Consider the following 13304-nt stretch of genomic DNA (forward strand, 5'->3'; position numbering starts at 1 on the left):
ACTTTAGAATACTACGAAGTTAGACTTTAGAATACTGGGATGTTAGACTTTAGAATACTGGGATGTTAGACTTTAGAATACTGGGATGTTAGACTTTAGAGCGCTGGGATGTTAGACTTTAGAATGCTGGGATGTTAGACTTGAGAATACTGGGATGTTAGACTTTAGAATACTGGGATGTTAGACTTGAGAATACTGGGATGTTAGACTTTAGAATACTGGGATGTTAGACTTTAGAATACTGGGATGTTAGACTTTAGAATACTGGGATGTTAGACTTTAGAATGCTGGGATGTTAGACTTTAGAATGCTGGGATGTTAGACTTTAGAATACTGGGATGTTAGACTTTAGAATGCTGGGATGTTAGACTTTAGAATACTACGATGTTAGACTTTAGAATGCTGGGATTTTAGACTTTAGAATGCTGGGAAGTTAGACTTTAGAATGCTGGGATGTTAGACTTTAGAATGCTGGGATGTTAGACTTTAGAATACTGGGATGTTAGACTTTAGTATACTGGGATGTTAGACTTTAGAATGCTGGGAAGTTAGACTTTAGAATGCTGGGATGTTAGACTTTAGAATACTGGGATGTTAGACTTTAGAATACTACGATGTTAGACTTTAGAATACTGGGATGTTAGACTTAAGAATACTGGGATGTTAGACTTTAGAATACTGGGATGTTAGACTTTAGAATACTGGGATGTTAGACTTTAGAATACTGGGATGTTAGACTTTAGAATGCTGGGATGTTAGACTTTAGAATGCTGTGATGTTAGACTTCAGAATGCTGGGATGTTAGACTTTAGAATACTGGGATGTTAGACTTTAGAATACTGGGATGTTAGACTTTAGAATGCTGGGATGTTAGACTTTAGAATACTGGGATGTTAGACTTTAGAATGCTGGGATGTTAGACTTTAGAATGCTGGGATGTTAGACTTTAGAATACTGGGATGTTAGACTTTAGAGCGCTGGGATGTTAGACTTTAGAATACTGGGATGTTAGACTTTAGAATACTGGGATGTTAGACTTTAGAATGCTGGGATGTTAGACTTTAGAATACTACGATGTTAGACTTTAGAATGCTGGGATGTTAGACTTTAGAATACTGGGATGTTAGACTTTAGAATGCTGGGATGTTAGACTTTAGAATACTACGATGTTAGACTTTAGAATACTGGGATGTTAGACTTTAGAATGCTGGGATGTTAGACTTTAGAATACTGGGATGTTAGACTTTAGAATGCTGGGATGTTAGACTTTAGAATACTGGGATGTTAGACTTTAGAATGCTGGGATGTTAGACTTTAGAATACTGGGATGTTAGACTTTAGAATGCTGGGATGTTAGACTTTAGAATACTGGGATGTTAGACTTTAGAATACTGGGATGTTAGACTTTAGAATGCTGGGATGTTAGACTTTAGAATACTACGATGTTAGACTTTAGAATGCTGGGATGTTAGACTTGGAAGTACAAGTGCTGCACCAGATCAAGACGCTCACATACAGACTTCAATAAAGGCACTGTAGGGAATCTAAAAAGCCCCTTTCATTCATTGCAATACAGTATTGACAATACAATTAAGTTCAGTATTAATAGTCAAAAAGCTTTTACTGCCCCCTGCTGGAAACAACAGCACTCTGCGTTAGGAATGGGTTCATCTTGGAAAACTCAGAACAAAAAATGTGTCAGATACTCGATTTATGTAACATAGTCTGTCCACAAAAGATCAGGAATGTGCAAATGGGACTTTGAGTTGATTAGATTTAGCAACCGTTCTAGAACTGGAAACCTTGACGGAACAAACAGCAAATGTTCCTGGGACCTGACTTGTTGTGTCATAAAAGTCACAGGAGAGTAAACATTATAGCTATCAGTTTGTCCGCATGTCGGTCCGCTAGTCCGTCTGTCCGTCCGCCTGTCCGCCTGTCCGTCCGCCTGTCCGCCTGTCCGTCCGCCTGTCCGTCTGTCGGTCCGCCTGTCCGCCTGTCCGTCCGCCTGTCCGCCTGTCCGTCCGCCTGTCGGTCCGCCTGTCCGCCTGTCCGTCCGCCTGTCCGCCTGTCGGTCCGCCTGTCCGCCTGTCCGCCTGTCTGTCCGCCTGTCCGTCTGTCGGTCCGCCTGTCCGTCTGCCTGTCCGCCTGTCCGTCCGCCTGTCCGTCTGCCGGTCCGCCTGTCCGCCTGTCCATCTGTCCACCCATCCACCCGTCTGTCTGTCCACCCATGGTTATGGAGCCAGTGTTGTTTGTGTCAGCTGACCCAGTTATTGTCTATCTGCCTTTCCATCTAGCAGACTCTGGGGAAGTGGGTGTCTATTGTTGAGAGTTCAGGCCGTCCTTCCTGGTAGATAATACTGAATACATTGTTACACAGTGCCTGGATAAAGGTCTCTGTGCCGGTCAATGTTGTAGACTTCTATGTCTTCAGTATTCCGGATCAGAGAACTGATGCTTCAGGATCAACTTTACTCTGCATGACAATAACACATGGACCTCAGTGACCCCCATCCCTATTACTGAGGTTCTGCGTTACTGCGTGCGTGCACTGCATGATGGGACAAAAACATCCCTGCCGGCCAAACCCTCCCTTAACCGGGATGCTGGGCTAACTGTTCGCCACCGGCTACGACAGAGCCTGGACTCGAACCAGGATATCTAGTGACACAGCAAGCACTGTGGTGCAGTGCCTTAGATCACTGCACCCCTCGGGAGGCGCCTGGTTTCATACCCTCTGGTTAACAAAACCCACTGGGTGTTGGTCTACAGACTGACCTCATAATCTAGGCACATACCCAGCAAATAGACTTGAAACAGTCCCCATTATTGTGTCTTTTACAGTCAGTATGTTATGTTGACCCCTGAGTTTAGGTTGTTTTTACAGTCAGTATGTTATGTTGACCCCTGAGTTTAGGTTGTTTTTACAGTCAGTGTGTTATGTTGACCCCTGAGTTTAGGTTGTTTTTACAGTCAGTATGTTATGTTGACCCCTGAGTTTAGGTATTTTTTACAGTCAGTATGTCATGTTGACCCCTGAGTTCAGGTTGTTTTTACAGTCAATATGTTACGTTGACCCTTAAGTTCAGGTTGTTTTTATAGTCAGTATGTTATGTTGATCCCTGAGTTCAGGTTGTTTTTACAGTCAGTATGTTACGTTGACCCCTGAGTTCAGGTTGTTTTTATAGTCAGTATGTTATGTTGACCCCTGAGTTCAGGTTGTTTTTACAGTTAGTATGTTGTGTTGACACTTCAGTTCAAGTTTTGTTTAAGAATAGGTTAATTTCAGAAACTCAGAACTAAAATGTTACTTATTTGCTCCAGATACTCATTTAAAATTATGTAGTCTGTCCACTCGAGATTAGGAGTATTTTTAGATTAAGCAATAGTGATGGAACTGTGAACCCAGACAGCAGAGCAGGACAGTGGGAGGAACTATAGGAGGACGGCCTCATTGTACTGGCTGATCTGTTGTATCACGAAAGGCAGAGGAGAGCAAACATTAGATCATATAAAGACTGGAACTATCCTTAGTATTACTGAAACATCAACAGGCAGAGCGAGACAGATATGATGCTAGCTGTGTGTGTCACTGTTGTCCTGGGCCTTCTCTCAGTGAGTGGCTCCCAGGCGGCCCCTTTAACCTGTGAGGATCTCCTGAGACCACTGGAGCTGAGCAGTGTCACTCAGGTACTATCCACTGAACTGTACTGTCTGTCTGTCTGTCCATCTACCTGTCTGTCTGTCCGTCTACCTGTCTGTCTGTCTGTCTGTCTGTCTGTCTGTCTGTCTGTCTGTCTGTCTGTCTGTCTGTCCGTACGCCTGTCTGTCCATCGTCTGTCTGTCCAACAATGATTAGAGAGACAGGGTTGTTTGTGTCAGGTGACCCAGTTATTGTCTATCTGCCTTTCCATCTTGCAGACTCTGGGGAAGTGGGTGTATATTGCTGAGAGTTCAGACCGTCCTTTCTGGGAACAAATACTGTATACCTTATTACACAGTGCCTGGATAGAGGTCTCTGTGCCGGTCGGTACCCAGAACAACATTCTTGACATCGCCCAGTTCTATGGCTTCGGTATTCCACATCAAAATACTTTTGGATTCGGATGCTCCAGGATCAACTCTAACTTTACTCTGCATGACAATAGCACATGGACCTCAGTGAGCCCCATCCCTGTTACTGAGGTTCTCCTGACAACGTGCTCAGACTGCCTCCTGACCCTGGAGAAATGGGATGAGGATGGGAAGACCTACACCTCTCTAACACTCTACAGTAGGAGAAGGGAGCTCACTGCTACTGAACTGGACTTCTATAAGAAACAGGTGGATTGTCTCAGTCTGCCACCAGCGACATTCATCGATCCAAAGAAAGATCTCTGTCTCGACACAACTCCACTCTTAGAAGATCAAATTGCGAAAGAAGTTGAGAATGCAGTTGAACTTATTTCAGAGATTCCAAGAATGCTCCGAAATGCATTTGAAGAATTAAAGAATTCTGTTTATCAGCCATTTTCTGATATTTTCGGTTAATGAGTAGTTGCCTCCTCCTCCCTGATTGGTTTGCTGCCCACCATGTATTCTACAGTAACCCAGGGTTACAGTACCTAACCCAGCAAGCCTGTAAACAGTCCCTGATACCTTGATGTGGGTCCAAACTCCACTCTGCTCATGTTGCTCTACATTCAACACAATAAATCCAGATTAAGACAAATGTGATTTACATTGTTTTGTTTGTCCCAATAACCAGCTACAATCGGGAGCATTTAAAAAGAAAAGGAAATCAAAGAATGGTTGATAGTCTACTTCCGGGTTTCTCAAACTGGGTCCCGGGGCCCCCAAGGGAACGTTCGGTCCCCAGGACCGAGTTAGGGAAACCCTGTTCTACTGACATCACTGAGAGTAGCCTACTCAATGTCTCTTATCGACAGCAGGACAGTCATTCCTAAAACATCAACCACTCAACATGTTTAGGTCATTGGTTCTTTTATTTGGCAGTTCACATGTTCCCTTGTCTTTAGCACAGAAAATAATGAGATGGTACATGTCATGTTGACAGAAGCCCAGAGCTTTATTCAGCGAAGCTTGAGACACATGGAGGGAGAACACTTGTACTGTAGTAGTCAGCTTGTGGAGGATGCAGACAGATCGTTGTGACATATTTAAACAGAGTAGTTGTAGTGTGCTGAATGTGGAGTATCCATTCTCTATGTATGGAACTACCAGAGAAAAGTTAACATCCACACTGGACAGGAAGTTAGACTTATATCTTATACAGGCAGGATGCACCCCTAGTGGTTTCTTAGAATGAAGTCTATTTTTATTCTAGTTCTATCATTCTAATTCTAGATCACACCTTCTCCTAATAATTTTTAATTTTTTCACCTTTATTTAACCCGGTAGGCAAGTTGAGAACAAGTTCTCATTTACAATTGCGACCTGGCCAATATAAAGCAAAACAGTGTGACACATACAACAACACAGAGTTACACATGGATTAAAACAAACATACAGTCAATAATAACAGTAGAAAAATAAGTCTATATACAATGTGAGCAAATGAGGTGAGAAAAGGGAGGTAAAGGCAAAAAAAAGGCTGTGGTGGCGAAGTAAATACAATATAGCAAGTAAAACACTGGAATGGTTGATTTGCAGTGGAAGAATGTGCAAAGTAGAGATAGAAATAATGGGCTAAAAAGGAGCTAAATAAATAAATAAATACAGTAGGGGAAGAGGTACAGTGGGGCAAAAAAGTATTTAGTCAGCCACCAATTGTGCAAGTTCTCCCACTTACAAAGATGAGAAAGGCCTGTAATTGTCATCATAGGTACACTTCAACTATGACAGAAAAATTATTTTTTTTAAATCCAGAAAATCACATTGTAGGATTTTTAATGAATTTATTTGCAAATTATGGTGGAAAATAAGTATTTGGTCACCTACAAACAAGCAAAATTTCTGGCTCTCACAGACCTGTAACTTCTTCTTTAAGAGGCTCCTCTGTCCTCCACTCGTTACCTGTATTAATGGCACCTGTTTGAACTTGTTATCAGTATAAAAGACAGCTGTCCACAACCTCAAACAGTCACACTCCAAACTCCACTATGGCCAAGACCAAAGAGCTGTCAAAGGACACCAGAAACAAAATTGTAGACCTGCACCATGCTGGGAAGACTGAATCTGCAATAGGTAAGCAGCTTGGTTTGAATAAATCAACTGTGGGAGCAATTATTAGGAAATGGAAGACATACAAGACCACTGATTATCTCCCTCGATCTAGGGCTCCACGCAAGATCTCACCCCGTGGGGTCAAAATGATCACAAGAACGGTGAGCAAAAATCCCAGAACCACACGGGGGGACCTAGTGAATGACCTGCAGAGAGCTGGGACCAAAGAAACAAAGCCTACCATCAGTAACACACTATGCCGCCAGGGACTCAAATCCTGCATTGCCAGACGTGTCCCCCTGCTTAAGCCAGTACATGTCAAGGCCCGTCTGAATTTTGCTAGAGAGAATTTGGATGATTCCAGAAGAAGATTGGGAGAATGTCATATGGTCAGATGAAACCAAAATATAACTTTTTGGTAAAAACTCAACTCGTCGTGTTTGGAGGACGAAGAATGCTGAGTTGCATCCAAAGAACACCATACCTACTGTGAAGCATGGGGGTGGAAACATCATGCTTTGGGGCTGTTTTTCTGCAAAGGGACCAGGACGACTGATCCATGTAAAGGAAAGAATGAATGGGGCCATGTATCGTGAGATTTTGAGTGAAAACCTCCTTCCATCAGCAAGAGCATTGAAGATGAAACGTGGCTGGATCTTTCAGCATGACAATGATTCCAAACACACCGCCTGGGCAACGAAGGAGTGGCTTCGTAAGAAGCATTTCAAGGTCCTGGAGTGGCCTAGCCAGTCTCCAGATCTCAACCCCATAGAAAATATTTGGAGGGAGTTGAAAGTCCGTGTAGCCCAGCAACAGCCCCAAAACATCACTGCTCTAGAGGAGATCTGCATGGAGGAATGGGCCAAAATACCAGCAACAGTGTGTGAAAACCTTGTGAAGACTTACAGAAAACGTTTGACCTCTGTCATTGCCAACAAAGGGGATATAACAAAGTATTGAGAAACTTTTGTTATTGACCAAATACTTATTTTCCACCATAATTTGCAAATAAATTCATTAAAAATCCTACAATGTGATTTTCAGGATTGTTTTTCTCATTTTGTCTGTCATAGTTGAAGTATACATATGATGAAAATTACAGGCCTCTCGCATCTATTTAAGTGGGCGAACTTGCACAATTGGTGGCTGACTAAATTCTTTTTTGCCCCACTGTAGCTGTTTGGGCTAAATTATAGATGGGCTATGTACAGGTGCAGTAATCTGTGAGCTGCTCTGACAGCTGGTGCTTAAAGCTAGTGAGGGAGATAAGTGTTTCCAGTTTCAGAGACTTTTGTAGTTCGTACCAGTCATTGGCAGCAGAGAACTGGAAGGAGAGGCGGCCAAAGGAAGAATTGGTTTTGGGGGTGATCAGAGAGATATACCTGCTGAGCGCGTGCTACAGGTCGGTGCTGCTATGGTGACCAGCGAGCTGAGATAAGGAGGGACTTTATCTAGCAGGGTCTTGTAGATGACCTGGAGCCAGTGGGTTTGGCGACGAGTATGAAGCGAGGACCAGCCAACGAGAGCGTACAGGTCACAGTGGCGGGTAGTATATGGGGCTTTGGTGACAAAACGGATGGCACTGTGATAGACTGCATCCAATTTATTGAGTAGGGTATTGGAGGCTATTTTGTTATTGACATCGCCGAAGTCGAGGATCGGTAGGATGGTCAATTGGGCCTGGCGGTTCTCCTTGATCTGCTCCATCTTACATTACTATTACATTACTACCCTGCTACACCATTACTACTATACCATTACTACTACACCATTACTACTACTACCACAGAACTACTACCACTACTGCAGTACTATTACTACAATACTACTGGCCAGTCTTCTCTCACTTCTCCTGCAGGCGTTCCATCATGGCTGCCAGGTGGGCCTCCCGGTTCTCCTTGATCTGCTGTATCTTCATGGTGTCTCAGTCTGCCACCAGCGACATTCATGGATCCACAGAAAGATCTCTGTCCCGACACAACTTAATGTTTCTCATAACAGAAGTAATGTTTACCACTATGGTTTCATACCCTCTGGTTAACAAAACCCACTGGGTGTTGGTCTACAAACTGACCTCCTAATCTAGTCACATACCCTGCAAATACACTTGTTACAGTCTTATTATTGTCTCTTTTACAGTCAGTATGTTATGTTGACCCCTGAGTTCAGGTTGTTTTTACAGTCAGTATGTTATGTTGACCCCTGAGTTCAGGTTGTTTTCACGGTCAGTATGTTATGTTGACCCCTGAGTTTAGGTTGTTTTTACAGTCAGTATGTTACGTTGACCCCTGAGTTTAGGTTGTTTTTACAGTCAGTATGTTACGTTGACCCCTGAGTTTAGGTTGTTTTTACAGTCAGTATGTTACGTTGACCCCTGAGTTCAGGTTGTTTTTACAGTCAGTATGTTATGTTGACCCCTGAGTTCAGGTTGTTTTCACAGTCAGTATGTTATGTTGATCCCTGAGTTCAGGTTGTTTTTACAGTCAGTATGTTATGTTGACCCCTGAGTTCAGGTTGTTTTCACGGTCAGTATGTTATGTTGACCCCTGAATTTAGGTTGTTTTTAGTCAGTATGTTATGTTGACCCCTGAGTTCAGGTTGTTTTTACAGTCAGTATGTTCTGTTGACCCCTGAGTTCAGGTTTTGTTTAGGTATGAGTTCGTTTGGGGCTATGGTAAAGCAGGTTGAGAGCTTCAAGGTCCTTGGTGTCCACATCACCAACAAACTATCATGGTCCAAACACACCAAGACAGTCGTGAAGAGGGAACGACAAAGTCTATTTCCCCTCAGGAGACTGAAAAGATTTGGCATGAGTCCTCAGATCCTCAAAAAGTTTTACAGCTGCACCATCGAGAGCATCCTGACTGGTTGCATCACTGCCTGGTATGGCAAGTGCTCGGCCTCCGACCGTAAGGCACTACAGAGGGTAGTGCATATGGCCCTGTACATCACTGGGGCCAAGCTTCCTGCCATCCAGGACCTGTATACCAGGCGGAGTCAGAGGAATGCCCTAAAAATTGTCATAGACTCCAGACACCCTAGTCATAGACTGTTCTCTCTGCTACCGCACGGCAAGCGGTACCGGAGCGCCAAGTCTAGGTCCAAGAGGCTTCTAAACAGCTTCTACCCCCAAGCCACAAGACTCCTGAACAGCTAATCCAGGGCTGCCCAACCCTCTTCTTGGAGATCTACTGTCCTGTAGGTTTTCAGTCCAACCCTCTTCCTGGAGATCTACTGTCCTGTAGGTTTTCAGTCCAACCCTCTTCCTGGAGATCTACTGTCCTGTAGGTTTTCAGTCCAACCCTCTTCCTGAAGATCTACTGTCCTGTAGGTTTTCAGTCCAACCCTCTTCCTGGAGATCTACTGTCCTGTAGGTTTTCAGTCCAACCCTCTTCCTGGAGATCTACTGTCCTGTAGGTTTTCAGTCCAACCCTCTTCCTGGAGATCTACTGTCCTGTAGGTTTTCAGTCCAACCCTTATTTAGCATATCTGATTCAGCTAGTTGAGGTCTTCTTGAGCAGCTAATTAGTAGAATCAGGTGTGTTAAATTAGGGTTGGACTAAGAACCCACAGGACGGTAGATCTCCGGGAAGAGGGTTGGGCAGCCCTGAGCTAATCAAATGACTACCCAGACTACTTGCATTGTCTCCCCCCCCTTCTTTAACTCTCTGTTTATTATCTATGCGTAGTCACTTTAATTGACTCTGTACCGGTACCCCCTGTATATAGCCTTGCTATTGTTATTTTACTGCTGCTCTTTAATTACTTCTTACTTTTATTTTTTATTCATCTATATTTTACTTAATAACACTTATTTTTCTAAAAACTGCATTGTTGATTAAGGGCTTGTAAGTAAGCATTTCACTGTAAGGTCTACTACACCTGTTGTATTCAGCATTTCACTGTAAGGTCTACTACACCTGTTGTATTCAGCATTTCACTGTAAGGTCTACTACACCTGTTGTATTCAGCATTTCACTGTAAGGTCTACTACACCTGTTGTATTCAGCATTTCACTGTAAGGTCTACTACACCTGTTGTATTCAGCATTTCACTGTAAGGTCTACTACACCTGTTGTATTCAGCATTTCACTGTAAGGTCTACTACACCTGTTGTATTCTGCATTTCACTGTAAGGTCTACTACACCTGTTGTATTCAGCATTTCACTGTAAGGTCTACTACACCTGTTGTATTCAGCATTTCACTGTAAGGTCTACTACACCTGTTGTATTCAGCATTTCATTGTAAGGTCTACTACACCTGTTGTATTCAGCATTTCACTGTAAGGTCTACTACACCTGTTGTATTCAGCATTTCACTGTAAGGTCTACTACACCTGTTGTATTCAGCATTTCACTGTAAGGTCTACTACACCTGTTGTATTCAGCATTTCACTGTAAGGTCTACTACACCTGTTGTATTCACTGTAAGGTCTACTACACCGGCATTTCACTGTAAGGTCTACTACACCTGTTGTATTCAGCATTTCACTGTAAGGTCTACTACACCTGTTGTATTCAGCATTTCACTGTAAGGTCTACTACACCTGTTGTATTACACCTGTTGTATTCAGCATTTCACTGTAAGGTCTACTACACCTGTTGTATTCAGCATTTCACTGTAAGGTCTACTACACCTGTTGTATTCAGCATTTCACTGTAAGGTCTACTACACCTGTTGTATTCAGCATTTCACTGTAAGGTCTACAACACCTGTTGTATTCAGCATTTCACTGTAAGGTCTACTACACCTGTTGTATTCAGCATTTCACTGTAAGGTCTACTACACTTGTTGTATTCAGCATTTCACTGTAAGGTCTACTACACCTGTTGTATTCAGCATTTCACTGTGAGGTCTACTACACCTGTTGTATTCAAATGTAAAACACATTTCACTGTAAGGTCTAAACAGCCTACTGGTGAAAACCTGTTGTATTCAGAATTTCACTGTATAGACAAACAAGACATCTACTACACCTGTTGTATTCAGCATTTCACTGTAAGGTCTACTACACCTGTTGTATTCAGAATTTCACTGTAAGGTCTACTACACCTGTTGTATTCTGTGCATGTGACAAATTAAAATGTGATTTGATTTCAGAAACTTCAGAAACTCAGAACTAAAATGTTGCATAATTGCGTCAGATACTCATTTTATGTTATGTAGTCTGTCCACACGAGATTAGGAGTGGGACTTTGTCTTGTTTAGATTTAGCAACAGTGGTGGAACTGTGAACCCACACAGCAGAGCAGGGAGGAGCTACAGGAGGACAGCCTCATTGTATTGGCTGGAATGTAGTAAAATGGAAGGGAGTCAAACACGGTTTCCATATGCTTGATGTGTTTGATACCGTTCCAATTATCCCATTCCAGCCATTACAATGAGCCCGTCCTCCTATAGATCCTCATACCAGCCTCCTATGCCAGACAGAACAAACAGTAAATGTCCCTGACATCTGATCTGTACTACCATGAAAGGCAGAGGAGAGCAAACATTAGATCATATAAAGACTGGAACTATCCTATCACTGAAACATCAACAGGCAGAGTGAGATAGACTTACTGTACAGAGACACAGGGAGATTCATTATAGGGAGTGAGAAACTTATACAGAGACACAGGGAGATTCAGTGGCAGACTTACTGTACAGAGACACAGGGGGAGAGTGAGACAGACTTACTGTACAGAGACACAGGGAGATTCATTATAGTGAGTGAGACAGACTTACTGTACAGAGACACAGGGAGATTCATTATAGTGAGTGAGACATATTGAGATATGATGCTGGCTGTGTGGTTCACTGTTGTCCTGGGCCTTCTCTCAGTGAGTGGCTCCCAGGCGGCCCCTTTAACCTGTGAGGATCTCCTGAGACCACTGGAGCTGAGCAGTGTCAATCAGGTACTATCTCCTGAACTGTACTGTCTGTCTGTCCATCCATCCACCTGTCTGTCTGTCTGTCTGTCTGTCTGTCTGTCTGTCTGTCTGTCTGTCTGTCTGTCTGTCTGTCTGTCTGTCCGTGTATCTGTCTGTCCGTCATCTGTCTGTCGGTCCGTCATCAGTCTGTTTGTCTGTCTGTCATCTGTCTGTCAGTCCGTCCATCTGTGTATGTCCGTCCGTCTGTCTGTCATCTGTCTGTCTGTCCGTACTTCCGTCTGTCTGTCCGTCTTCTGTCTTTCCACCCATGGTTAGGGAGACAGGGTTGTTTGTGTCAGCTAACCCAGTTATTGTCTATCTGCCTTTCCATCTTGCAGACTCTGGGGAAGTGGGTGTATATTGCTGAGAGTTCAGACCGTCCTTTCTGGGAACAAATACTGTATACCTTATTACACAGTGCCTGGATAGAGGTCTCTGTGCCGGTCGGTACCCAGAACAACATTCTTGACATCGCCCAGTTCTATGGCTTCGGTATTCCACATCAAAATACTTTTGGATTCGGATGCTCCAGGATCAACTCTAACTTTACTCTGCATGACAATAGCACATGGACCTCAGTGAGCCCCATCCCTGTTACTGAGGTTCTCCTGACAACGTGCTCAGACTGCCTCCTGACCCTGGAGAAATGGGATGAGGATGGGAAGACCTACACCTCTCTAACACTCTACAGTAGGAGAAGGGAGCTCACTGCTACTGAACTGGACTTCTATAAGAAACAGGTGGATTGTCTCAGTCTGCCACCAGCGACATTCATCGATCCAAAGAAAGATCTCTGTCTCGACACAACTCCACTCTTAGAAGATCAAATTGCGAAGGAAGTTGAGAATGCAGTTGAACTTATTTCAGAGATTCCAAGAATGCTCAGAAATGCATTTGAGGAATTAAAGAATTCTGTTTATCAGCCATTTTCTGATATTTTCAGTTAATGAGTAGTTGCCTCCTCCTCCCTGATTGGTTTGCTGCCCACCATGTATTCTACAGTAACCCAGGGTTACAGTACCTAACCCAGCAAACCTGTAAACAGTCCCTGATGCCTTGATGTGGGACCAAACTCCACTCTGCTCATGTTGCTCTACATTCAACACAATAAATCCAGATTAAGACAAGTGTGATTTACATTGTTTTGTTTGTCCCAATAATCAGCTACAATCAGGAGCATTTAAAAAGAAAAGGAAATCAAAGAATGGGTGATAGTCTACTTCCG

The 13304-nt window shown here is 43.3% G+C and overlaps 1 protein-coding gene and 1 long non-coding RNA gene across 2 annotated transcripts; both read left to right on the top strand.

Annotated features, from left to right (window-relative positions):
* Positions 1-3519: 3519 nt before the first annotated feature.
* LOC139386862 (uncharacterized) lies at positions 3520-4711 on the top strand. The gene is made up of 2 exons (XM_071132724.1): positions 3520-3690; positions 3922-4711. The coding sequence occupies exons 1-2, from the start codon at positions 3571-3573 to the stop codon at positions 4528-4530; spliced, it is 729 nt and encodes a 242-aa protein (XP_070988825.1). The 5' UTR covers positions 3520-3570; the 3' UTR covers positions 4531-4711.
* A 7117-nt stretch (positions 4712-11828) lies between these two features.
* On the top strand, positions 11829-13206 carry LOC139386882 (uncharacterized). The gene is made up of 2 exons (XR_011629106.1): positions 11829-12064; positions 12418-13206. It is a non-coding gene; the product is annotated as an uncharacterized lncRNA (long non-coding RNA).
* Positions 13207-13304: the final 98 nt, after the last annotated feature.

The sequence above is a fragment of the Oncorhynchus clarkii genome, chromosome 3 (genome assembly GCF_045791955.1).
Source record: "Oncorhynchus clarkii lewisi isolate Uvic-CL-2024 chromosome 3, UVic_Ocla_1.0, whole genome shotgun sequence".
In the NCBI taxonomy this organism is placed as follows: domain Eukaryota; kingdom Metazoa; phylum Chordata; class Actinopteri; order Salmoniformes; family Salmonidae; genus Oncorhynchus; species Oncorhynchus clarkii.